Source organism: Scyliorhinus canicula, unplaced genomic scaffold (assembly GCF_902713615.1).
Source record: "Scyliorhinus canicula unplaced genomic scaffold, sScyCan1.1, whole genome shotgun sequence".
NCBI classification, from domain to species: domain Eukaryota; kingdom Metazoa; phylum Chordata; class Chondrichthyes; order Carcharhiniformes; family Scyliorhinidae; genus Scyliorhinus; species Scyliorhinus canicula.
In genome coordinates, this window is record NW_024055477.1 from 157259 (window position 1) to 182814 (window position 25556).

A 25556-nucleotide genomic window follows, 5' to 3' on the forward strand; every position below is an offset into this window, starting at 1 on the left:
TCCTCCCAAACTGCCCCCCTCTGAAATGGCCCAGCAAGCCACTCAGTTCAAGGGCAATTAGGGGTGGGCAACAAATGCCGGCTCAGCCAGCGACAGCCACATCCCAAAACACATAAAGGAAAGTTGGCAGCTAGAAAGACAAATGCAATGTTCGCATTCATTTCAAGAGAGCTACAATACAAGACGAATGGGGATGAGAAACATATCAGCCATGATCGAATGGCAGAGCAAACTCCAAAACCTGATGGGCTGAATGGCCTAATTCTGCTTCTCTATCTTTTTTTCAATGAGGGGATCTCATAGAAACATTTGTAAAAAATTGTTGGAATCCATTCCAGACCTGGATCCAGATCAATTGATTCTTGGAGGAGACTTCAATTGTGTTCTGGACCCTAAATGGACTGGTCCAAGCTGATTCAACCACAACAAACACATGAAAAAGGAATGAAACCAGACGGACCACCCGGCATCGACCCAGGCACCAGAAACAACAACGGCAAACCCAGCAACAGATTTTTATAAACTGTTCCCATCAGTAAATTGTGAAAAGGGACACAGATTTAAGATTGTGAACAAGATCTACAGGGGAGATAGGAGGTAGACATTTTATACAGTGAGTGATAACGATATGGAACTCAATGCTTACACACAAAGGTCGACAATCTCCAGGTCCGGTAACCCGAATTTGATGTGAGATTGGTTGTGAGTTTCCTGTCTGCGAATCCCTTTCTAAGCCCCTGTGAAAGAAGTTTACAAAGGCATCACTGTCAGTCCAGAAATGTAATTCAGAAAGATAAACGTTTCGCCTGGTTTGAGTTTGCTGTGTGTAAATCCTCCCTACTAATCCCCTGTAAAAGGAGTTTCCAAAATTAATCACTGTCAGTCCAGGATAGAAATTCACAACATTCTCTCCTCCTGCTCCCGGGTCCAGGATGACTGCTCATGCCCCCCGCTGCACACTAACCCTCGTTGTCAGAGCAGTCCCTTGATTTGACAGTGACATCTACTCGGGGTTGTGAATTTCTACCCTGGGTCTTCATGTGGCTGAACAGGGCCGCAGAGCTTTGGACACATGGGCAGGATGTCCAATGAGACAGTGAAATCCGGAGAGCAGGATTGGCTTCCTTTTCTTTCCATCTCTGCCACCGCTTTGCATCATCAATAAGACATTGGGACTCAAAGACGAATCCAGTTTGATGGACAAGTTGTCTCCATTCTGAACAATGGGGAACAAGCTCCTCCCACTCATTGAAACATCGCCCAGACAAAGATGATAAACGTGCATGCGTCCTGATGCACATCCAATAAAGGTGGCGGCCGTTAACCCGAGCCGAACATGAACTACAGCTCCGCTCGATACAAACTGGGTCCCGGAATCTCTTTTCCGAGGTTTGCAGCTTACAACAGCTTTACACAATTTTTCCGCCCACCCCCGCGATCTCTCGCTCCCTGTATATTGTTAAACGCCTCTCACCGATTTTGGAATTGATGCAGAACGGAGAATTTGACACTCATCCAAAACTTCATTCACTGCAGCGGTGTGAATGGAGAATTCCGGCCTATGTTTCTGTCAGGATATTGCTGGGGTAAAAGAAAAGTTCGAATTTGAATTGTATTTTTGTGTTTGTATTGAGATCTTCTTACTCCAACATAATATAGTTAATTTTTCTTTGATTCTTAGTATTAAAAGTTAGGGCAGCACCGCAGCACAGTTGCTTCACAGCTTCAGGTTCGATTCCCGGCTTGGGTCACTGTCTGTACGTCCTCCCCGGGTCTCCGTGGGTTTTATCCGGGTGCTCCGGTTTCCTCCCACAGTCCAAAGATGTGCAGTTTAGGTGGATTGGTCATGATCAATTGCCCTTAGTGTCCAAGCTACTGGGTTACGGGCTTAGGGTGGAGGCGTGGCCTTGAGTTGGGTTCTCTTTCTAAGGGCTGGTGCAGACTCGATGGGCCGAATGGCCTCCTTCAGCACTGTAAATTCTATGATTCTTTGAAGAAGCCCTTCGACATTGTCATTACCCAGACTGCGCATGCTTTAATCACAACGGGTCCCGCCCATCATTCACTCCGACTGGTTGGAGGACCAGCTGCCCTCACTCGGTCCTCTAGACCTGCCCCTCCTCTTCCTATTGGTCCGGAGCTGCCGTCAATCACCCAGGCATTGTGACGGTTACAGATGGTGAGAGCGGCCACAAGCTCAGGCTGACTCGCTGATTGTCCAATAATAACAGTGAGAGTCTCAGTGGGACAATCAGACAATAATAGTGGAGATGGGGCCCAGAGGAGAAACAGCAAAGGATTTACTCACTTTGAGAGTAACAAACACTGTGTTCTAATAAGAGTCAGGCTACAGTGTGTGAGTGAACACATCATTGGATCCAATGTAGAATCATAGAATCCTACAGTGCTGAAGGAGGCCATTCGGCCCAGTGAGTCTGCACCGCCCCTCCGATTGGTTGGAGGACCAGCAGCTCTAGGTCAATTCTCCAGTCCCGCCCCTCCTCTTCCCATTGGTCCAGAGCTGCCGTCAATCACGCGGACATTGTGACGGATTCAGGTGGTGAGAACGGTCACAGGTTCAGGCTGACTCGCTGACTGGCCAATAATAACAGTGAGAGTCTCACCGGGATCTTGAAGCACCGCTAATCAAAGATGGCGGCCGTGGAACTGGGCCTGGCACCCGATAAAAGCTCCGCAGCTGCCAACACGGGACTTATTCCGGCCTTGTCAGCAGCAGGGGGTGTTTATGAAACCTTCACTCCCTCCCCATCCCGGCTCCCGTCTCCATTCCTCCCTCCGCCTCACCGACTCTATTCCTCACTCCGCCTCACCGACTCTCACCGCCCCAAACAGCCGCTGCCGCACTCGCAGAACTCCAAGCACAGTGGCACTGCGCATGCTCGATTCACCCAGCACTGCGACTGCGCACTGGGCTCCTGTGGAGTGATTAGGGCACATTCACAGCCGCAGTGAATGTTGGGTAAGAGCCGCACCATTGACACCCCAAACTGTAAATAAAAAATAACTTGGTTACCAATTGATAAAAATAATCAAACAAATTATTGTCAATGGGTAATCTGCTCTACACTATATTTCAAAATGATTAAATGCTGCTGTCCAGTGGAACAATGCAGACCCTAAGGTTTTTTTCCCCAATGGGTATTCCTCTCTCCTCCCCAGAAGATGCAAACTCTTACTGGGTTCAATCCCAGAATCAGTAATTCCTCTATCTTCTTCCCTCTTTCTCGTGATACTGAATGTTCAATGTTCTCTAGAATGATCCAGCACAGATGTCACTCGGCACACCATGTCTATACTGACCCTGTACAAGAGCTGCCACTTTTCCTGGTTAAATTCCATTTGCCACTGTTCTGCCCATATGACCCACCCATCTGTATCATCATGTAATTTAAGGCTTTTCTCCTCGCTAGTTACCACACCAACAATTTTCCATCTGCAAACTTATCGATCATACCTTCATATATTTCAAGACATCGATTTTATATATAATTACTATTGGTGACTGAGGATGCACCAGATCTCCATCAGCACCTGAACCTGTGCTTCCTTCCTTCGAGAGCTTTAATAACTCTGGATAAACAATGCTGAAAAAGCTGGGGCGGAATTCTCCGCCACCTGGGAATCGGCGCGGGTGGGAATCACTGCCGCACCGGTCGGCGTGCCCCCCACGGCGATTCTCCAGCCCGCGATGGGCCAAAGTCCCACCACTGACAGGCCTCTCCCGCCGACGTGGTTTAAACCACCTCTGATGCTGGCGGGAGCAGAGGCCCAAGTGGGCCTGGGGTCCGGGGCGGGGGCATAGGGCGATCGGACCCCAGGGGATGACCCCATGGTGGCCTGGCCCGCGATCAGGGCCCACTGATCGGCGGGCGGGCCAGTGCTGTGGGGGAACTCTTTTTCTTCCGCCGCCGCCACAGCCTCCACCATGGCGGAGGCGGTAAGAGACCCCCCTACCGCGCATGTGCCGGGATGACGTCAGCAGCTGCTGATGCTCGGCGCACGCGTGGCCTGAGTCGGCCGGCGAAGGCCTTTTGGCCAGCTGTTCGCTCCGGCAGTCAGGGCGGAAAGGCCGTTCACGGCGGCCGGCGGGGAGCCAAAGGCCGCTCGCACCTGCCAGCGGAGCAGGAGCCACTCCAGTGCGGGCTGAGCCCCTAAAGATGTGGAGAATTCCGCACCTTTTGGGGAGGCCTGACGCCGGAGTCGTTGGCGCCACTCCGGTAAGCCGGGACCCCCTGCCCTGCCGGGTAGGGGAGAATACCACCCCTGGTGTTCTGGTCAAGGCTAATAAGTGAGTGCTGCTTTGCCTGTCTCTGAATTTACTCCATTCCTGTTCACTCCCCACTTATATAATACGCATTGACCATAATGACTGGGAAGAGTTTAGAACATAGAAAGGTACGGCACAGGACAGGCCCTTCATCCACGATATTGTGCCGACCATTTCTCCTAATCTAAGATCAACCTAACCTACACCCTTCAATTTACTGATGTCCATATGCCAAAAGTCCCGAATGACTCTGACTCCACCACCTCTGCTGGCAGTGCATTCCACGCAACCACCACTCTCGGTGTAAAGAACCTACATCTGACATCTCCCCCATACCTTCCTCCAATCACCTTCAAATTATGTCACCTCATGATAGCCATTTCCACCCTGGGGAAAGGTCTCTGGCTATCCATTCTATCCATGCCTCCCATCACCTTGTACACCTCTCTCAAGTCACCTCTCTTCTTTCTTCGCTCCAGTGAGAAAAGCCCTCGCTCCCTCAACCTTTCTTCATAAGACATGCCTTCCAGTCCAGGCAGCATCCTGGTAAATCTCCTCTGTACCCTCTCCAAAGCATCCACATCCTTCCTATAATGAGGCGACCAGAACTGGACACAATATTCCAAGTGTGTCTAACAAGGGTTTAATAGGGGCAGCACGGTGGCCTAGTGGTTAGCACAACCGCCTCACGGCGCTGAGGTCCCAGGTTCGGTCCCGGCTCTGGGTCACTGTCCGTGTGGAGTTTGCAAATTCTCCCCGTGTCTGCGTGGGTTTCGCCCCCACAACCCAAAAATGTGCAGAGTAGGTGGATTGGCCACGCTAAATTGCCCCTTAATTGGAAAAAATAATTGGGTAATCTAAATTTATAAAAAAAAACAAAAAAACAAGGGTTTAATAAAGCTGCAGCAAAACATCACGGCTATTAAACTCAACCCCCCTGTTAATGAAAGCCAACACACTATATGCCTTCTTAACAACCCTATCAACCTGGATGGCAACTTTGAGGGATCTGTGTATGTGGACCCCAAGATCCCTCTGTTCATCCACACTTCCAAGAATTCTGCCTTTTAACGCTGTATTCAGCATTCAAATTCGACCTTCCAAAATGAATCATTTCACATTGATCTAGGTTGAACTCCACCTGCCACTTCTCAGCCCAGCTCTGCATCCTGTCAATGTCCTATTGTAACTTGCATCAGCCCCCAACACTATCTACATTCTACAACTTCCCCAACCTTTGTGTCATCGACAAACGTACTAACCCGCCTTCCACTTCCTCATCCAAATCATTTATAAGAACAACAAAGGGCAGAGGTCCAAGAACAGATCCCTGCAAGACACCACTGGTCATCGACCACCAGGCAGAATACTTTCCATCCACTACCCGCTGTATTCTATTGGCCAGCCAATTCTGTATCCAGACAGCCAAATTTCCCTGTATCCCATGTCCCCTAACTTTCTGAATGAGCCTACCATGGGGAACCTTATCAAATGTCTTACTGAAATCCATATACACCACATCCCTGCCCGACCTTCATCAATGTGTCTTGTCACATCATCAAAGAATTCAATGAGGCTTGTGATGCATGACTGACTACCTTTAATCAAACTATGGTTTTCTAAGTAATCATAAATCCTACCTATCACAATCCTTTCCAATAATTTGCTCACCACAGACGTAAGACTGATGGGTCTGTAATTCCCAGGGATTTCCCTATTCCCTTTCTTGAACAAGGAAACAACATTTGCCTCCCTCCAAACATCTGGTGCTACTCCAGTGGAGAGCAAGGACACAACGATCATCGCCAATGGCACAGAAATCTCCTTCCTCACTTCCTGTAGTAACCTTGGTTATATCCCGTCAGGCCCAGGGGACTTATCTATCTTGATGCTTTTCAAAATTTCCAGCACATCCTCCTTAATGTCAACCTGTTCGAGTCTATCAACTTGGTTCACACTGCTCTCATGAGCAACAAGGTCCCTCTCTCCCGTGAATACTGAAGCAACATATTCATTTAGGGCCTCGCCCATCTCCTCACACTCGTGGCATGAGTTCTGTCCACTATCTCTGATCAGCCCTACTCTCAGGATATTGGTGCCCGAGATGAACATTTGAACTGTTTCGCACAGTCCTCATATTTCCACACGTTCTCCATGATGCCTGTGTCCTGTGTCTCTCCAGGTTGGATGAGCAGTTGAAGCCTTGTCCACACAGGACACATGCATGGTGTCTCTGTGTTGTGAATGGTGTGATGTCAGGCTGCGTAACTGGGTCCAGTTATTTCCACAGTCTGTTCACTGGATCAGACAGATGGGTGACTGCTAGGAAGGGCAGGCAGGCAGTGCAGGAATCCCCTATGGCTGTCCCCCTCTCTAACAGGTATACCGTTTTGGATACTGTTTGGAGGGGTAGCCCAGTGGGGAAAGCAACAACAGCAGCCTGAACAGTGGCACCACAACTGGCTCTGTTGCTTAGCAGGGGAGGGCAAAGTGCAGGAGAACGATAGTTATAGGGGACTCGATAGGAAGGGGCACAAATAGGTGCTTCTGTGGACAGGAAAGAGACTCCAGGATGGTACTTTGCCTCCCTGGTGCCAGGGTCTAGGATGTCTCTGAACGAACACAGTACATCCTGAAGGGGGAGGGTGAACAGCCACTGGGATATCTTCTGGGACAGGTGTAACCTGTACAAGAAAGAAGTGTTGCATCTAAACTGGAGTGGCACCAATATCCTGGCTGCGAGGTTTGCTCGAGTCACTCGGGAGGATTTAAACTAGTATGGCAGGGGGGTGGGAACCAGAGCGCTAGGGTAGAAGGTGTAATAACTGAAGGGGAATTGGAGAACAAAAATATGAGAACAACATCACCTTGTCTGCTCAAACATAGTGTTTTGAAGAGTATTTGTTTCAACGCCAGAAGTATAGCGGGGAGGCAAATGAACTTAGAGCACTTATTAGTACTTGGAATTACGATGTTGTGGCGATCACAGAAACATGTTTAAGTGAAGGGCCGGATTGGCAACTGAATGTTGCAGGATACAGATGCTTCAGGAGAGATAGAGAGGGATGTAAAAGGGGTGGGGGAGTAGCATTACTGGTTAAAGAGAATATTATAATATTATGACGGGAAATATACTGTAAATGTCAAAACTCAGAGGAATATAGAAAGTCAGAGTTCTCTGTGTTGCATGAGCACAGATCTTTGAAGTTGGCAGCACGAATAGACAAGTTACTCAAGAAAGCAGACGGAATGCTTGCCTTCCTTGGACGGGGCATTGAGTATAAAAACTGGCAAGTCATGCTGCAGTTGCATAGAACCTTGGTAAGGCCACACTTGGAGTATTGTCCACAATTCTGGTTGCCAGCGTACCAGAAGAATGTGGAGGCTTTGGAGAGGTGCAGAGGAGGTTTACCAGGATGTTGCCTCATCTAGAGGGCGTTAGCTATGTGGAGAGGCTGAATAGACGCGGACTGTTTTCGTTAGAAAGACAGAGGTTGAGGGGTGACCTGAAAGAGGTCGACAAGATTATGAGGGGCATAGATAGAGTGGATGGGCAGGCACTCTTTCCCAGGGTGGAGGGATCAGTCACCAGGGGGCATAGGTTTAAGGTCCTCTGGGGCAAAGTTTAGAGGAGATGTGCGAGGCAGGTTTGTTTACGCAGAGGGTGGTGAGTGCCTGGAACGCATTCCCAGGGGAGGTTGTGGAAGCAGATACATTAATGGCGTTCAAAAGGCATCTTGACAAACACATGGATAGGATGGGTATAGAGGGATACAGCACAAGGAAGTGCTGAACGTTTTGGCAATGATTGGTATCATGACCAGTACAGGCTTGGAGGGCCGAATGGCCTGTTCCTGTGTTGTATTGTTCTTTGTTCAAAGACCCTGTTCAATGTGGGAGAAACAGTTCCCGTGTTTGGAATGTGGATGACGTTTTAGCCGATGGTCTGACCTTTCGAACAATATGTAGTCACGCTGGAAGAAACCTTGGAAATCTGGGTACTGTGGAATAGATTTAATCAGACCTGGAGATTCATCGACATGTTCACACTGAGGAGCGACCATTAATGTTCTCCGTGTGTGGGAAGGGACTCACTCAGTTCACCAACCTCACTTCATCATGGTCAATCTATACTGGACCGTTACCGAGTGCAATGTATCTTTCCTGAGGTTTGGTGGCCAGTACGGAACACAGTTCATGCAGCAAGTGAGGAAAAGACAGCAGGAATTTCTCTAATCTGTGATTTATAAGGACACATTCTTGGTTCACAGCAGTTACGTTTCTTCAGTAATTTCTTCATTTTCCCTAAACTACCCTGCCTGTTAATTCTATTATTTCTGATAATTCCACTACTGTAGCGAAAATATCACGCATTAGAATTTAATCTGTTCCATTATTCACTCTGGTTTAAGTTTATGTTGAGGTTAATAACAGACAAAATCTGTCCCTCTCCCCAATCCGATTAGAGTTTCCAATGAGTAGATTCTGTGGAATGGAATGTCTTATCAACGTTTCCATGGTGAACTGGCTGCAGTGAAGGAATGTCTTATCAGCGTTTCCATGGTGACCTGTCTGCAGGTTAGGAATGTCTGATCAGCGTTTCCACGGTGACCTGTTTGCAGTGAAGGAATGTCTTATCAGCGTTTCCATGGTGACCTGTCTGCAATGATGCGCCTGTTTGAGTTTCTAACTCAGACTAAACTTCTCTCTCCCATAACACACATTATATCAGACATTAGATGTCAATGTATTTCAGCCATGTTTTGTTAATATCTCCAAAACCCTAAAAAGAGTTCAGATACACAAATGTTTAAATGTGGGAGGACAAGTTGATAAAGTGTTTCAAATACACATGGGATCCAAGGTTTTAGAGTACAAAATGACAGATGTCATGTAAACCTGGTACAAATCATTGGTTAGGCTGCAGTTGGAATATTAGATCAGGTTTTGGGGATATTACACCAGGAAGGATGTCAAGGCCAAGGAGAGGGTGTAGAAGAGATTCACTGAGATGATCCCAGGGAAGAGAGGATTTAGTTACCAGGACAGATTAGAGAAACTGGGGCTCTGGTCATTCAAACAGAGGCTGACTGGAGATCAGAGGGAGGGGGGTTTGATTCCGGCCTCGGGTGACTCTGTAGGGTTTGCACTTCCTCCCCGTGTCTGCGTGGGTTCCTTCTGGGTGCTCCAATTTCCTCCCTCAGTCCAAAGATGCACAGGTTAGGTATATTGGCCATAATAAGAGACTTCCCCTGAGTGTCCAAAGGTTAGGTGGGGTTCTGGGGATAGGGTGGAGGAGTGGTCCTGAGTGGGGTGCCATATTGGAGGGTCAGTGCAGACCGATGGGCTGAATGGCCTCCTTCTGCATTGTAGAGATTCTATGGAACAGAAAAAGACACATGAAATATCAAGCAGACTACAACAATGTTCAGGATTGTCACTGCCCCTCTGGGCATGCAAGGGGGGGGGGGGGGGGGGGTGGGGGGGGGGGGTGGGGGAGACAGGGTGGGGAGACGGGGGGGGGGGGGGGGAGACGGGGGGGGGGGGGGGGGGAGACAGTGGGGGGACCGGTGATGGTTTCTCTTATCTCTGAATGAAATTTTATTTTTAAAGTGAAGGGTGTCTGTACTGGAGAATCTGAGTACTAAGTGCCAGCTTGAACCATTCTCCAATCAGTTACAGCACAGCTCCCTCTACGTTGCCCCATGAAACACTCCCAAGGCTGATACAAAATGGTATTAGATACAAAGTAAATCTCCCTCGATGATGTCCCCATCAAAACACTCCCATGATCGGTAGAGCACAAGGTTGGGTACAATGTAAATGGTCCTCTGCATTGTCCCCATCAAACAGTCCCAGGACAGGTACAGCATACCTTCTGGAAATCCAGATAAAGCACATCTACAGGTTCCCCTTGTTACTTCCTCAAACATCTTGCTAAATTAGTCAATCAAGATTGATTCCCTGGACGGACTTCCGGTTGCGGCTATGACTAGCTAAGCCGCACATTTGGAAGCTCCTGCAACAAAGGTGTTTTTGGGCCAATTGGAGGGCCCCAACGGCGCTGAAAAAACGAATCCCGGTGGGGGAAGGTCCCCTGAGGAGAACTAGACCGATTTTATGGTCGGTACCCGGAGTGGAGCGGCAAGAAAAACGGCAGCAGCTCCCCAAAAAAAGCGGGGGAAGAAAATCAAAATGGCGGCCGGCGGTGCACCGGAGGAGTGGAAGAAATGGGCGGAGGAGCAGCAGGCCGCTCTCCTTCGTTTTTTCACGGAGATGAAAGTGGAACTCTTAGAGTCCATGAACGCGACGGCCACCAGGTTGGTGGGAGCCCAGGCGATCCAAGAGGCGTCGATTAAAGATCTGCAGCAGGAGATGACCGCGAGGGAGGAGGAGGCCACAGTCATCGGGGCAAAGGTGGAGGTGCACGAGGCACTCCACATGAAGTGGCAGAGCCGCTTCGAGGAGCTGGACACTCGGATGAGGAGGAAAATTTGAGGATCCTGGGCCTGGAAGAAGGCCTGGAGGGGTCGGATCTCCCGGGATATGTGGCGGAGATGTTGAGCTCCCTGATGGGGGAAGGGGCCGGTCCGGCGCCCCTGGAATTGGAAGAGGCATACCGGGTCATGGCCAGGAGGCCTAGGGCAAACGAGCCCCCGAGGGCGGTGCTGGTGCGGTTCCAGCGGCTAAGTGATCGAGAGAAAGTCCTGAGGTGGGCTAAAAGGGAGAAAAGCAGCAAGTGGCAGAACTCGACGGTAAGGGTGTACCAGGACTGGAGTGCGGAGGTGGCAAAGCGGCGGGCCCGGTACAACCGGACAAAGGCGGTGCTACACGCGAAAAAGATCAAATTTGGAATGTTGCAACCGGCGCGCTTGTGGGTCACCTACAAGGACCAACATCATTATTTCGAGTCCCCAGAGGAGGCCTGGACCTTTGTACAAGAGGAAAAGTTGGACACGAACTAAAACCTGGGAGCACCGGCGGTCGTAGCCGCCGGGGGACTCTTGATTGAGCAAGTGGCCCTTTTCTTTTTCAGGCCAGGTCGGAACTGGGTAACAGTTTCGTGGAGTGTTTGGGGTGTTTTTTCTCGAACGGTTGACTTTTCTGAATATTTTGAAGGTTTCGAGTTGTTGGGTGTTTCTGTATATTTGTACTGTTGAAATCTCTATTGTGGGTCGTTGGCTTCTTATGGGGTGTTTTTTTCCCGTTTCCAATTTCCCTTAGTTATTTACCCCTCTTACCCTTTTTCTTTGGGTGCTTGGGGGGGTTTTTTTGTTCTTTTTTTCTTTTCGGGTTATGGTTATCTGCGGTTATTTATACTGTTTGATGGAGGGTGATGGTTGGGCACACTGTTAGTTGATAGTTAGTTAATTATTTTGTTATTTAAGTATGTAGTTAAGTATTTATGTATTTAGTTGCCATTGGGTATTTGTATTTATATCGTTAAGTTGGGGAGACGGGACGGGGGGGAGCGGGTTGATTATGTGGGTCTTTCTCGGGGGTTTTAAGGGGATCTTTCACGGGCGCAGATGGGGTGAACCGGGAGGAGTCGGAATGTGGCAGGAGCAGCCGGGTCAGCGGAGACCAGCTGACTCTCGGGAGTACGATGTGGGGTACATCGCGGCTAGGAGGGGTCCTAGCCAGGGGGGGGGGGGGGGGGGGAAGGGGGGGGGGGGACTGGGGGGGGACACCGGGTTGCTGCTAGAAAGACCAGGGACGAGAAGGGGAGAGCCGGGGGGGGTGGGGGGGGGGGCCATCGCTATGGGAAGCGGGTCAGAAAAGAAGGGATGACCCGGGGCGAGCAAGGGACAAGACATGGCTAATCGACAGGGAGTAGGGACGGGTCGCTCTGCGACCCGATTGATCACGTGGAACGTAAGGGGGCTGAATGGGCCGGTCAAAAGATCAAGGGTCTTCTCACACCTGAAGGGACTGAAGGCTGATGTAGCAATGCTGCAGGAGACTCATTTGAGGGTAGCAGATCAGGTCCGCCTGAGAAGGGGGTGGGTGGGACAGGTGTTCCACTCAGGCTTGGATATCAAGAACCGGGGGGGTGGCGATTTTGGTGGGAAAGAGAGTGTCGTTTGTGGCGGCAGAGGTGGTGGCAGACAAGGAGGGCAGGTACGTGATGGTGAGGGGTAGGCTGCAGGGAGAGAATGTGGTACTGGTAAATGTGTATGCCCCGAACTGGGACGACGCGGGTTTTATGAGGCGCCTGCTGGGCCTCATCCCGGGACTGGAGGCAGGGGGCCTGATCATGGGAGGGGACTTTAATACGGTGTTAGACCCTGGGCTGGATAGATCGAGTTCCAGGACGAATAGGAGGCCGGCAGCGGCAGAGGTGTTAAGGGGGTTCATGGAGCAGATGGGAGGGGTAGACCCATGGAGATTTGGTAGGCCTAGGGCGAGGGAGTATTCTTTTTTCTCCCACGTCCACAGAGTGTACTCTAGGATCGATTTTTTCGTATTGAACAGGGGGCTGATACCGAGAGTGCAGGACACGGAGTACTCGGCCATTGCGATATCGGACCATGCACCACATTGGGTGGACGTGGACATGGGGGAGGCGCGGGACCAACGCCCGTTGTGGCGCCTGGATGTAGGGCTGTTGGCGGACGAAGAGGTGTGCAGAAGGGTGAGAACGGGCATTGAGAACTATCTGGGTACGAATGACACAGGTGAGGTGCAGGTGGGGACGGTCTGGGAGGCCTTGAAAGCAGTGATTAGAGGAGAGCTGATCTCCATAAGGGCACACAGAGAGAGGAAGGAGAGGCAGGAAAGGGAGAGGCTGGTGGGGGAGCTCCTAGAAGTAGATAGGAAATATGCGGCGGCGCCAGAGGAGGGGCTATTAAGGGAGCGGCGTAGCTTGCAGGCCAGGTTCGACCTACTGACCACTAGGAAGGCGGAAATGCAGTGGAGAAGGGCGCAGGGTGCGGCGTATGAGTACGGGGAAAAGGCGAGCAGGATGCTGGCACACCAGCTTCGTAAGCGAGATGCAGCCAGAGAGATTGGGGGAGTGAGAGAGAGGGGTGGGGATGTAGTGCAGAAGGGGCAAGAGGTGAATAGGGTCTTTAGGGACTTCTATAGGGAATTGTATAGGTCTGAACCGCCGAAGAGGAGAGGGGGAATGAAGAACTTTCTCGACAAATTGGGGTTCCCAAAGGTACAGGAGGAGCTGGTGGAAGGGTTGGGGGCGCCGATAGAGCTGCAGGAGCTAATTAAAGGGATAGGCCAGATGCAGGCGGGGAAGGCGCCGGGGCCGGATGGGTTCCCGGTGGAGTTTTACAGGAAATTTGTGGACTTGGTGGGTCCAGTGCTGGTGCGAGCCTTCAATGAGGCGCGCGAGGGGGGGGTTCTGCCTCCAACAATGTCGCAGGCCCTGATCTCCTTGATTCTGAAGCGGGACAAGGACCCGGTCCAGTGCGGGTCCTACAGGCCTATCTCCCTCTTAAATGTAGATGCCAAGCTGTTAGCAAAGGTCCTGGCAACCAGGATAGAGGACTGTGTGCCAGGGGTAGTCCATGAAGACCAGACGGGGTTCGTGAAGGGACGCCAACTTAACACAAATGTCCGGAGATTGTTAAATGTGATTATGATGCCAGCAGTGGAAGGGGAGGCGGAGATAGTGGTAGCGCTGGACGCGGAGAAGGCATTTGACAGGGTGGAGTGGGAATACTTGTGGGAGACGTTGGAAAGGTTTGGGTTTGGGGAGGGATTTATCAAGTGGGTAAAACTGCTCTATTCAGCTCCAATGGCAAGTGTGGTAACAAACGGGAGGAGGTCAGAATATTTTGGGCTCCATCGAGGTACTAGGCAGGGATGTCCCCTATCTCCCTTACTCTTTGCATTAGCGATTGAGCCGTTGGCGATGGCACTGAGGGGTTCAGGGGGGTGGAGAGGACTGACAAGGGGAGGGGAGGAACATCGGGTCTCGCTCTATGCGGATGATTTGTTGTTGTATGTGGCAGACCCGGAGGGGGGAATGCCGGAGGTAATGGGGATACTAGCGGAGTTCGGGGACTTTTCGGGATATAAATTAAATCTGGGGAAAAGTGAGGTCTTTGTAATACACCCGGGAGACCAAGGGGAGGGAATTGGGAGGCTCCCCTTCAAAAGAGCAGTTAAAAGTTTTAGGTATTTGGGGGTGCAGGTGGCAAAGAACTGGGGGACCCTCCACAAGTTGAACTTTTCCAGACTGGTGGAACAGATGGAGGAGGAGTTTAAGAGGTGGGACATGGTGCCGCTGTCGCTGGCAGGGAGGGTGCAGTCAGTTAAAATGACGGTCCTCCCGAGGTTCTTGTTTTTGTTCCAGTGTCTGCCCATCTTCCTCCCCAGGGCCTTTTTCAAGAAGGTAACGAGTAGTATCATGGGGTATGTGTGGGCACATGGCACCCCGAGAGTTAGAAGGGTCTTTTTGGAGCGGAGTAGGGATAGTGGAGGGCTGGCGTTACCCAACCTTTCAGGATATTACTGGGCGGCAAATACATCGATGGTACGAAAGTGGATGATGGAAGGGGAGGGGGCAGCCTGGAAGCGCATGGAGAGGGCGTCCTGCGGCAACATAAGCTTAGGGGCACTGGTAACGGCACCATGGCCGCTCCCTCCCACGAGGTATACCACGAGCCCGGTGGTGGCGGCCACCCTCAAGATCTGGGGGCAGTGGAGGCGACACAGGGGGGAAGTGGGAGGTCTGATAGGGGCACCACTAAGAGGGAACCACAGATTTGCGCCGGGAAACACAGGAGGGGGATTCCAGAGCTGGCAGAGGGCGGGTATTAGACAACTGAGGGACTTGTTTATAGAGGGGAGGTTTGCGAGCCTGGGAGAGCTGGAGGAGAAATTTGGGCTCCCCCCGGGGAACACGTTCAGGTACCTCCAAGTGAAGGCATTTGCCAGACGACAGGTAGCGGGGTTCCCCGCGCTCCCCGACAGGGGGGTGAGTGATAGGGTGCTATCAGGGGTCTGGGTCGGGGAGGGGAAGATCTCGGACATCTATAAGATTATGCAGGAGGTGGAGGAGGTACCAGTAGAGGAGCTGAAAGATAAGTGGGAGTTAGAGCTGGGGGAACAGATAGAGGACGGGACATGGGCAGACGCCCTGGAGAGGGTCAACTCGTCGTCGTCATGTGCGAGACTAAGTCTCATTCAATTTAAGGTACTGCATAGAGCCCACATGACGGGGACAAGGATGAGTCGGTTTTTCGGGGGTGAAGACAGGTGTATTAGATGTTCAGGAAGCCCTGCGAATCATGCACATATGTTTTGGGCATGTCCGGCGCTGGAGGAGTTCTGGAAGGGGGTGGCAGGGACGGTGTCGAGAGTGGTGGGGTCCAGGGTCAAGCCAGGATGGGGACTTGCGATCTTCGGGGTTGGGGTGGAACCGGGGGTACAGGAGGCGAGGGAGGCTGGAATATTAGCCTTTGCGTCCTTGGTGGCTCGGAGGAGGATCCTGATTCAGTGGAGGGACGAAAGGCCTCCGAGTGTTAACACCTGGTTAAACGACATGGCAAACTTCATCCAATTGGAAAGGATCAAATTCGCCCTGAGAGGGTCGGTGCAGGGGTTTTCCAGGCGATGGCAACCCTTCCTAGACCTCTTGGATCAGAGATAGAAACTGAGGCCATGACAGCAGCAACCCGGGAGGGGAGGGGAGGGCGGGAGGGGGGGAGGGGGGGGGGGGAGGGGGGGACAACGACGAAGGAAGTACGGTAGCGGCGGTGGCACGGGCAAGGCCTGCCCGAGGACGCTGCTAGAAATGATAAGTTGGTCTGACTGTCGGTTCGCCGGCGGGGGGGGGGGGGGGGGACGCGCGGGTAGGGGGGGGGGGATTTTTTTTTCTTTTTCTTGATTTTCTTGTTAAGTAGGGGGGTTTGACTTTGTTTTGTTATAATTTAAATGTAAATGTAGGGGGGGTTAAAATGTTTGTATTTTGAAAAATTCAATAAAAATTATTTAAAAAAAAAAAAAAAAGATTGATTCCCTGAACCCCATTTTCAAACACTGTGTCAAAAGAAAATTCAAATCTCCTCTACCCCTCTGGCTCCTTTGCCAATTACATTAGACGGACTCACTTTCTGTTAAAGAGCCTGTCAACCCCTCTCACTCACTTTCCCAAAAGTGAACAATTTTAATCAGGAAAAGTCCAACAAATTCAAATATTTTCTGTTTAAAAGTTTATTGATGAAATAGAACATGGTTAAAAAAGCTGACGGAAAATTACTTGAGGATCAAAGACAATCAGAGTAACAGGATGTTCACAATGTTCTGGACCCAAATAGTTCCCTTCAGCTCCTCTGTACCCTGTCCCCGTGACTCCCCGCTTTGGACACGGGGGCACTGAACCCTGGGGTCACGTCACTATCAGTCCCGGTCACCCTCTCCAAAAAGGTCAGCAACTTCTTAGAAAAAATCAAACTCCCAGTCAACAAATTAAAGGATCACATCAGGTTTTATGAGTTTTAATACAACAAACAAACAAACTAGAAGCTACTTTCAGTCAGAATCCTACACATTAAACTATAAACTAGAACCTTGCCCTTTTTCACAATCTAGAAATACACTCCACGATTATAGTTACTCTGCCTTATAAATCGAAACTTAATTGTCTCAGAACCTGTCCAAAGTGATGATTCATTCCCGAGGTTCATTTACTTCAGTTCTTCAACCAAGACACCGAGGAAAAAAAGGGAGAATAGAATAGAATGTGAACTAGCAAAATACATAAAAATGGAGTGTAAAAGTTTCTGTGGCTCCGTAAAAAGGACATACTGGTGCTGGAGGGTGTGCAGAGGAGATCCATTACGTTAATCCCAGAGCTAAAGGGGTTGGATTATGGGGAGAGGTTGAGTAGACTGGGACTGTACTCGTTGGAATTTAGAAGGAAGAGGGGGGATCTTATAGAAACATTTAAAATTATGTAGGGAATAGATAGGATAGATGCGGGCAGGTTGTTTCCACTGGCGGGTGACAGCAGAACTAGGGGACATAGCCTCAAAATAAGGGGAAGTAGATTTAGGACTGAGTTTAGGAGGAAACTCTTCACCCAAAGGGTTGTGAATCTATAGAATTCCTTGCCCAGTGAAGCAGTAGAGGCTCGTTCATTAAATGTTTTTAAGGTAAAGATAGATAGTTTTTTGAAGAATAAAGTGATTAAGGGTTATGGTGTTCGGGCCGGAAAGTTGAGCTCAGTCCATAAAAGATCAGCCATGATCTCATTGAATGGCGGACCAGGCTCGAGGGACCAGATGACCTACTCCTGCTCCTAGTTCTTATGTTTGGCTCAAAGGTTTGTCCATTCCAGATAGAGTCAGGAGAATTTAGAATGAGGAATAGAGATCTCGACAGCCACCTCATTCAACACTCTGGGATGTAGATCATCAGCTTTTGGGGATTTATTCACTTCCAAACCCATTAATTTTTCCAGTGCTACTTTTTCACCAATACTAATCTCTGCCAGTCCCTTGGTTCTCTGGTGTTTTGGGGACAATTTCTGTATCTTCCTCTGTGAAGACATTCACACATTGTTTATTTTCTCTGCCATTTCCTTACTCCCCATTATAAACTCTCCTGTCTCTGCCTGGAATGGACCCACATTGGTCTTTGCTAATCTTTTCCTTTTCACATGAAGCTTTTCCAGTCGGTTTTTATGTTTCTCACCAGTTTGCTCTCATCAGTTTCTTGGTCCTCCTTTGCTGAATTCTAATGGCTCTCATGGAATCTTTAACTTTTCTTGTTCGCCACGGTTACATTACTTTTCCTGTTGGGTGTTTGATCCTTAAAGGAATCTATATTTTGAAATATATTTGTATATATGTGAAATATAAATTGCAAAAATCCCAGAGGACCATAGGCTGCTCTCCCCTTTGACAGAGAGCTGACTGGAGGTAATTTAACCCGAGGGTCAGCACACCTCAAGCGACGGGCCTGGTTGAGAAGGCTGGGCCTTCATGAATAAACCCAGCCAGTACGAGAGTTGAATCCTCACTGTTGGCCTTGCTCTGCATCACCAACCAGTTGTCCAGCCAACTGAGCTAACCAACCCCTGATAAATTAGGTATTCCCTGTACCAATCAGTTTCCCAGTCCACCTCAGACAACTTGCCCCTCATAACCTGATAGTTTCCTTCTGTGAGGAACACCCAGATAAACAAAAGAACCATGCAACCACCAGGGCCCATCTCCATGGCAACGTGGCACGCTTTGGAGGGTTTGAAACAGAAATGGAAAGAACATATCTTCACACTTGCAAACACCCTTCCACTCTTGTGATCCTTGTGCAATTTGAAGCCAGGTATCAGCAACAAGGCTCAAAGAGCATCAGCCCACTGGAGGCAAAGTGGTGAGACTGGCCAGTCCAGCAGAAAGAAACCCTCCGACCATCCCCACTGCCCACCTGTCAGAATGAACAAAATGCAGCCCTGGGTGTAGAGCGGAAACAATAACAGCAGAATCCAACCCCTGTAATCGATTGTGGAATTGTTGGTGTCACAGAAGGTCCAATGAAACAGGCAATCCTGTCTCACGTTGAGAAGTGGACGGCGTCTCCCCAGTGTGAACTCGCTGGTGTCTCCGCAGGTTGGATAACTGAGTAAATACTTTCCCACACCGAGAGCAAGTGAATGGCGTCTCCCCAGTGTGAACTCGCTGGTGTCTCCGCAGGTTGGATAACTGAGTAAATCCTCTGCCACACTGAGAGCAGGTGAGTGGCCTCTCCCCAGTGTGAACTCGCTGGTGAATCCGCAGGTGAGATAACCGAGTGAATCCCTTCCCACACTGAGAGCAGGTGAATGGCCTCTCCCCAGTGTGAACACGCTGGTGTGTACGCAGGGTGGATAACCGAGTGAATCCCTTCCCACACTGAGAGCAGGTGAATGGCCTCTCCCCAGTGTGAACTCGCTGGTGAATCCGCAGATGAGATAACCGAGTGAATCCCTTCCCACACTGAGAGCAGGTGAGTGGCCTCTCCCCAGTGTGAACTCGCTGATGTTTCCGCAGGGTGGATGAATCAATAAATCCCTTCCCACACTGAAAGCAGGTGAATGGCCTTTCTCCAGTGTGAACACGTTTGTGTCCCCGCAGGGTGGATAAGTGTGCAAATCCTTTCCCACACTGAGAGCAGGTGAATGGCCTCTCCCCAGTGTGAACTCGCTGGTGTGACTGCAGGGTGGATAGCCGAGTGAATCCATTCCCACACTGAGAGCAGGTGAATGGTTTCTCCCCAGTGTGAACTCGCTGATGTATCTGCAAGGTGGTTGAATCACTGAATCGCTTCTCACACTGAGAGCAGGTAAATGGCCTCTCCCCAGTGTGAACTCGCTGGTGTGTCTGCAGATTGAATAACTGAGTGAATCCCTTCCCGCACTTGGAGCAGGTGAACGGCCTGTCCCCAGTGTGACTGCGTCGATGAATCTCCAGTTTAGATGGGAATCTAAATCCCTTCCCACAGTCCTCACATTTCCATGGTTTCTCCATGTTGTGTGTCTCCAGGTTGTACAATCAGTTGAAGCCTTGTCCACAGATACAACACGAGTATGGTCTCTCCCAGCTGTGAATGTTGTTATGTTTTTCAGGCTGTGTAACTGGTTAAAGCTCCTTCCACAGTCAGTTCACAGGAACACTTTCACTCGGGTGTCTGTTGTGTGGGTCTTGGTGCTTTTCCAGTCACACTGATGGTTGAAAACTTAGGCTGACAGTTCGGGAAAAGGTTTCACCTTCTAGATTCAAAGGTTGGAGATATTCAGGTTCCAAGGAATCGAGTAACTGTCAGATTGAGACGTGACGATTGAGATTTCTGTCTGTAATTCTTCCTCATCTAATATCCTGTAAAAACAATTTACAAAATTCATCACTGTCAGTACAGTATAGAAACTCAGAACAGACAATTCTAGTTTCTATGTGACATTTTTTCCTCTCTCTTATTCCCTGAAAGCTGTAAATCTCCATCCCACACACTCCCTCCATTCTCATTCTGGTGTATCGCCGTTGAGTAGCACAGTGGTTAGCACTGTTGCTTCACAATTCTAAGGTCCCAGGTTTGATTCCCGGCTTGGGTCACTGTCTGTGCGGAGTCTGCACAGGTCCCCATGTCTGCGCGGGTTTCCTCCGGTTTCCTCCCACAGTCCGAGGACATGCAGGTTAGGTGGATTGGCCATGCTAAATTGCCCCTTAATTGGACAAAATGAATTGGGCACTCTAAATTTATTTTAAAAAAAGAAAAAAAAAGTCTTGATGAACCAGAGGAGAGAATCCTGAACGTTCAGCAAGATGCCTCCGTCGAAATTCAATCCTTTGAAAACCAGCCGAGTGGCTGGCGGAGGTACTGGAGGATTTGGAGAACCGAGGGTCAGAGAAAGAACATCTGAGTCATTGGCCTGTCAGAAGGTGTGGAGGTAAGGCTCCCATTAGGGTCTTTGAGGACCGGCTGCCATGCTGGGTGCCATGGTAGCACAATGGCTAGCACTGTTGCTTCACAGCGTCAGGGACCCCGGTTCAATTCCCGGCTTGGGTCACTGTCTGTGCAGAGTCTGTATGTTCTCCCTGTGTCTATGTCGGTTTCCTCCGGGTGTTCCGGTTTCCTCCAACAAGTCCCAAACAAAGACGTGTTTGTTAGGTGAATTGGACATTCTGAATTCTCACTCTGTGTACCTAAACAGGTGCCGGAATGTGGCGACTAGGGGATTTTCACAGTAACTTCATTGCAGTGTTAATGTAAGCCTCCTTGTGAGACTAATAAAGATTATAATGAATGGGCCAAAGGCCCTCTTTCCGTGCTGTAAAATTCTACGACTCTAAAGATAGAGGTGGTATAGGGAAGGAGGGAATGACTTTATAGAGAAACTGCCAAAGCCACAACATTCACCAGCTCTAAGGACAGACCTTAGCTCCCTTTCCAATCTGAAAGCAGCCTGAGCTGGATTTACATTCCCCTTAATTCATCATTGCTGGGTGATAATCCTGTACTTCCTTACCTCACACCACTGTGACAGCACCTTCACTACACAGACTGCAGCAACTGACCAAACATCACCTTCCCAGTTATTCCTGAAGGCACCGCCTTCCCAACCTGGCCCCTTGCCTGAGGTGTGGTGATCCTCAGGTCACATCACCACCGGTCAGCTATCTGTCCCGGGACCAGGCCCTGATTCACAGCCACCATCTTGGGGAAGCAGAGCGCATGCGCTGGCGTCTTGGTGACGCAACACCTGGTGGGCGGGACCTGAAGGTTTCTGTTCCCAGCCGGGTCCTAGTGCCGGTGCAAGATTATCAAAGGGAAAACAGGTTTTTCATCTACTCGAACACATTGTAATAGGTTTTAAAACGTTTACCCACTCCCAGGCTGAAGCTGATAGATGTTTGTTGCCTGGAGGTATCTCTGGATTGCGTAGACATTCAATGTGAGAGGCTGCAGCCTCTATATAGCTACCTGAAGGGGGTTTTCCAAATGTTGATTACATTTCGTGGTCATTTCCAGTTCATTATCAGGATGTTTGTGTGATATTTTCTTACCCTCAGTGTTTTTTCTTTATTTAAAATACATTTCAGCAGCAAGCTTAATGGTGATTTTTAACGGATGGGAGATTATTTATTATCACACCCTTTCCCTGGATATTTGAACATCTCAGTCTCTCGTCCCTTTCACACTCACTGACACATACACAGGAATTAGGTAAAGGTCAAGTTGAAGCTATAATGATGAAAATGAATGTAGACTGCAATCTTTACATCGCTGCAGGCCTGTTGTCTTCTTGTTTAGCTGATTCTTTAGTTGGAGTGAAGGGTTTTTAGAAACAAATAATTTTCATGAGGCTCTGAAGCTTCTTGTAGATGAATAGCCAGGAGGTTGGTTCTCAGGTGGGCTTGGAAGCTGGAATAAGTTCAGTCCTGTGGCTGCACTGGGAGACATTCAGCTCTGCTGGTTAAGCTGGTTCCTGGTGCTTCAGATGCTTCTTACACACACATTTGTTTTGTTCAGGGTTTATTATACTGCATCCCTGACAATTAACTGCAGGGTTAAAACTCTGAGACCCAGGACACCCCGATACAATAGCAGTTTACGATGCTCACTCACGCTTATCTCTGTCCCAATTCAATGTCATTCTCCTGTGTTCAATACGGCACTTGGAGACCAACAGTCCTGAGATTTCATATTCCTCAAATGCTGGTTCATCCGGACACAAGGAGACATTTAAACTTCACAGGTGGCTGCAAAGTTTCCTTATTCAGGTCCGTATTTAACTAATTATTGGTCACAGCATCGAATATTGCCCACAGTTTATTGTCCATAATAACCTGTTAAGTTGCAGCCATCTTGACAGAGTTTGTGGATCTTAGTCTATCACATCTAGTACCCTTGTGCTGAACGTGACATCCTGAATCTACTATTGGGTCTTATTAAAACAGTACATTGTAGCTGGATGAAGACTTAGAGCGGTGGGAGGGGGGGGGGGGGGGGGGGGGGTTACTCTGGCTGCCGACTTCTGTTCCGTGGTCTTGTCTATTCACAGTTGCCTTGCAGAGGCAGCATGCGGTATCCACCGGAATGCTTGATGCCTTCCACACCCCGTGGATACCTCAGCGGACAGAGTGTTTCAGAGACACTGGGAACAATATTCTGGTTCAGTTAGGAAGGTTCCCTACACTTTTGTTGGGGCTTCTAGCTGATTTTGGTCTTCTATTTTGGCTGGACCACATGCTAGGGGAAAGCAAGAGAGGAAAGAAGGTTTGATAGAAACTAGAATGATCTGTTGTGAATTTCTATCCTATTCTTACAGTGATCATTGTTGTAAACTTCTTTTTCAGGCATTAGAATGGGAGGATTGGCAGCTGAGCAACTCGAACCAAATATAACATCAAGATCTGAGCAGCACGGTAGCATGGTGGTTAGCATAAATGCTTCGCAGCTCCAGGGTCCCAGGTTCAATTCCCGGCTGGGTCACTGTCTGTGTGGAGTCTGCACGTCCTCCCCGTGTGTGCGTGAGTTTCGTCCAGGTGCTCCGGTTTCCTCCCACAGTCCAAAGATGTGCGGGTTAGGTGGATTGGCCATGCTAAATTGCCCGTAGTGTCCTAAAAAGTAAGGTTAAGGGGGGGTTGTTGGGTTACGGGTGTGGGGTGGATGTGTGGGTTTGAGTAGGGTGATCATTGCTCGGCACAACATCGAGGGCTGAGGGGCCTGTTCTGTGCTGTACTGTTCTATGTTCTATCTGACAGTCACTCAATTCATTAGGATCTAAATATCACAAACTGTCAATGTGCTTGTCTGTTCTGACTGTGGGAAGAGATTTCAAACATCAGTGTGACTGGAAAAGCCCCGAGACCCACACACACCTGAGTGAAAGTGTTCCAGTGAACTGACTGTGGAAAGAGCTTCAACCAGTTACACAGCCTGAAAAATCATCTTGTTTCCTCTTGTGGGAGAGTCTAGGACCAGAGGGCATAATCTCAGAGGAAGGGGTCTCAAATTTAGAACCGAGATGAGGAGACATTTCTTCCATCAGAGGGTAGAGAATCTGTGGAATTCTTTAGCTGGGCAATCCTTCTTTATCTGGGAATCAAACTGTTGTCTAATTGTCCCAGCATTTACCAGGCTCCCGTGAAGTACTCCAGCTGCTATTTAAATGCAGACTTCAACAATCTATTTTCAGTAGGTTTCTATTCAATTATTTCATTGTGACTGTCACATAACCACATTTGCAGTCTGGAAACTTAAAGGAGCTACTTTACATTCAATCAGGAACATCACAGTTTTACACCAATCTCTGATTTTACAGCACGTTTCCATCATTCACCATTGTTCTTCCTGACTCTAAACACAGTTGTAAGGGAGCTTCTGTTCCATGCCCAGGAACTCTGAACCATGGAAGAGAACAGCGGGGATATATTCCACTCACACCTCAGGATTAACCCACACGAGGACTTTGCTGACAGTGAAGAGAGATGAGATAGACCAAAGTGTTGATGGTAAAAGTAAAGTAAATCGCTTATTGTCACGAGTAGGCTTCAAATGAAGTTACTGTGAAAAGCCCCTAGTCGCCACATTCCGGCGCCTGTTCGGGGAGGCTGTTACGGGAATCGAACCGTGCTGCTGGCTTGCCTTGGTCTGCTTTCAAAGCCAGCGATTAGCCCTGTGAGCTAAACAGCCCCTCTCAGTGTGACCCTGAAGGACTGTGTCCAGGCTGAAGTTCTGTTCCTGCCGTATGATTCTCCCCAGATTGTCCTTTCTGAGCTACAGACAGGTGATGTTAAACACAGGTGGAAAAGACAAAAACCTGCAACGTTTCAAACCAAGCTGATTTATTTCACATTTATTCAGAATATTAAACCTCATCAACAGATGAAAACAGTCACAGTGAAACTGATTCACTGCTGAACATGATTAACAGCATCAATAAAGGTAGAATCCAAAATTTGTAGTCACTTGTGAACTCGCTGGTGTGTCAGCAAGTGGGATGACTGAGTAAATCCCTTTCCACAGACATTACAGGTGAATGGCCTCTCCCCAGTGTGAATGCGATGATGTTCCAGAAGATAAGATAAATGAGAAAATTCCTTCCCACATATGGAGCAAGTGAACGGCCTCTCCCCACTGTAAACTCTCTGGTGTGTCAGCAGGTTGGATGACTGACTGAATCCCTTCTCACACACAGAGCAGGTGAATGGCCTCTCCCCAGTGTGAACTCGCTGGTGATTCAATAGGTTGGATGAACGAGTGAATCCCTTCCCACACACTGAGCAAGTGAACGGTCTCTGCTCACTGTGAACCTGCTGATGTGTCAGAAGGTTGTATGAACGTGTGAATCCCTTCCCACATTCAGAGCAGGTGAACGGTCTATCCCCTGTATGAAGTTGCTGGTGTATCAGAAGGTTGGATGAATTAATGAATCCTTTCCCACAGTCAGAGCATGTGAATGGCCTCTCCCCAGTGTGAATTCTCTGGTGGTTCAGTAGGGCAGATGGACGGCTGAATCCTTTCCCACACACAGAGCAGGTGAATGGTCTCTCCCCAGTGTGAGCATATTGGTGTGTTAGTAAATCCTTTTTGTATTTAAAGCTCTTCTCACAGTCAGGACAGTTAAAAAAATTGTTATCATAGTGAACAAGTTGATGTGTCTGCAGGTGGGATGACTGAATTAATCATTTCCCACACAGGGAGCATGAGAACGGTCTCTCCCCAGTGTGAATAAGTTGATGTGTCAGCAGATCCTTTTTACATTTAAAACTCTTTTCACAGTCAGGACATGTAAATGGTCTCTTATCAGTGTGAACAAGTTGAT

At 49.1% G+C, this 25556-nt stretch overlaps 2 protein-coding genes across 2 annotated transcripts in view; both read right to left on the reverse strand.

The window, feature by feature from the left end:
- The window catches only part of LOC119959941 (zinc finger protein 850-like), a 48654-nt gene extending 27201 nt beyond the window's left edge, over positions 1-21453 (reverse strand). The window contains exons 1-2 of the mRNA XM_038787924.1: positions 21255-21453; positions 18824-20106 (exon numbers count right to left, since the gene is read on the reverse strand). Of these exons, the coding sequence (XP_038643852.1) occupies positions 18824-19758 (935 nt within the window). The 5' untranslated portion in view covers positions 19759-20106; positions 21255-21453. The remainder of the gene's footprint in view (positions 1-18823; positions 20107-21254) is intronic.
- Positions 21454-24572: 3119 nt separating this feature from the next.
- LOC119959940 (zinc finger protein 239-like) lies at positions 24573-25438 on the reverse strand. Its single transcript, XM_038787923.1, has 2 exons — positions 25430-25438; positions 24573-25392 (listed from the first exon to the last, which is right to left on the reverse strand). Exons 1-2 carry the CDS (start codon positions 25436-25438, stop codon positions 24697-24699), a joined length of 705 nt encoding a protein of 234 aa, XP_038643851.1. The 3' UTR covers positions 24573-24696.
- Positions 25439-25556: the final 118 nt, after the last annotated feature.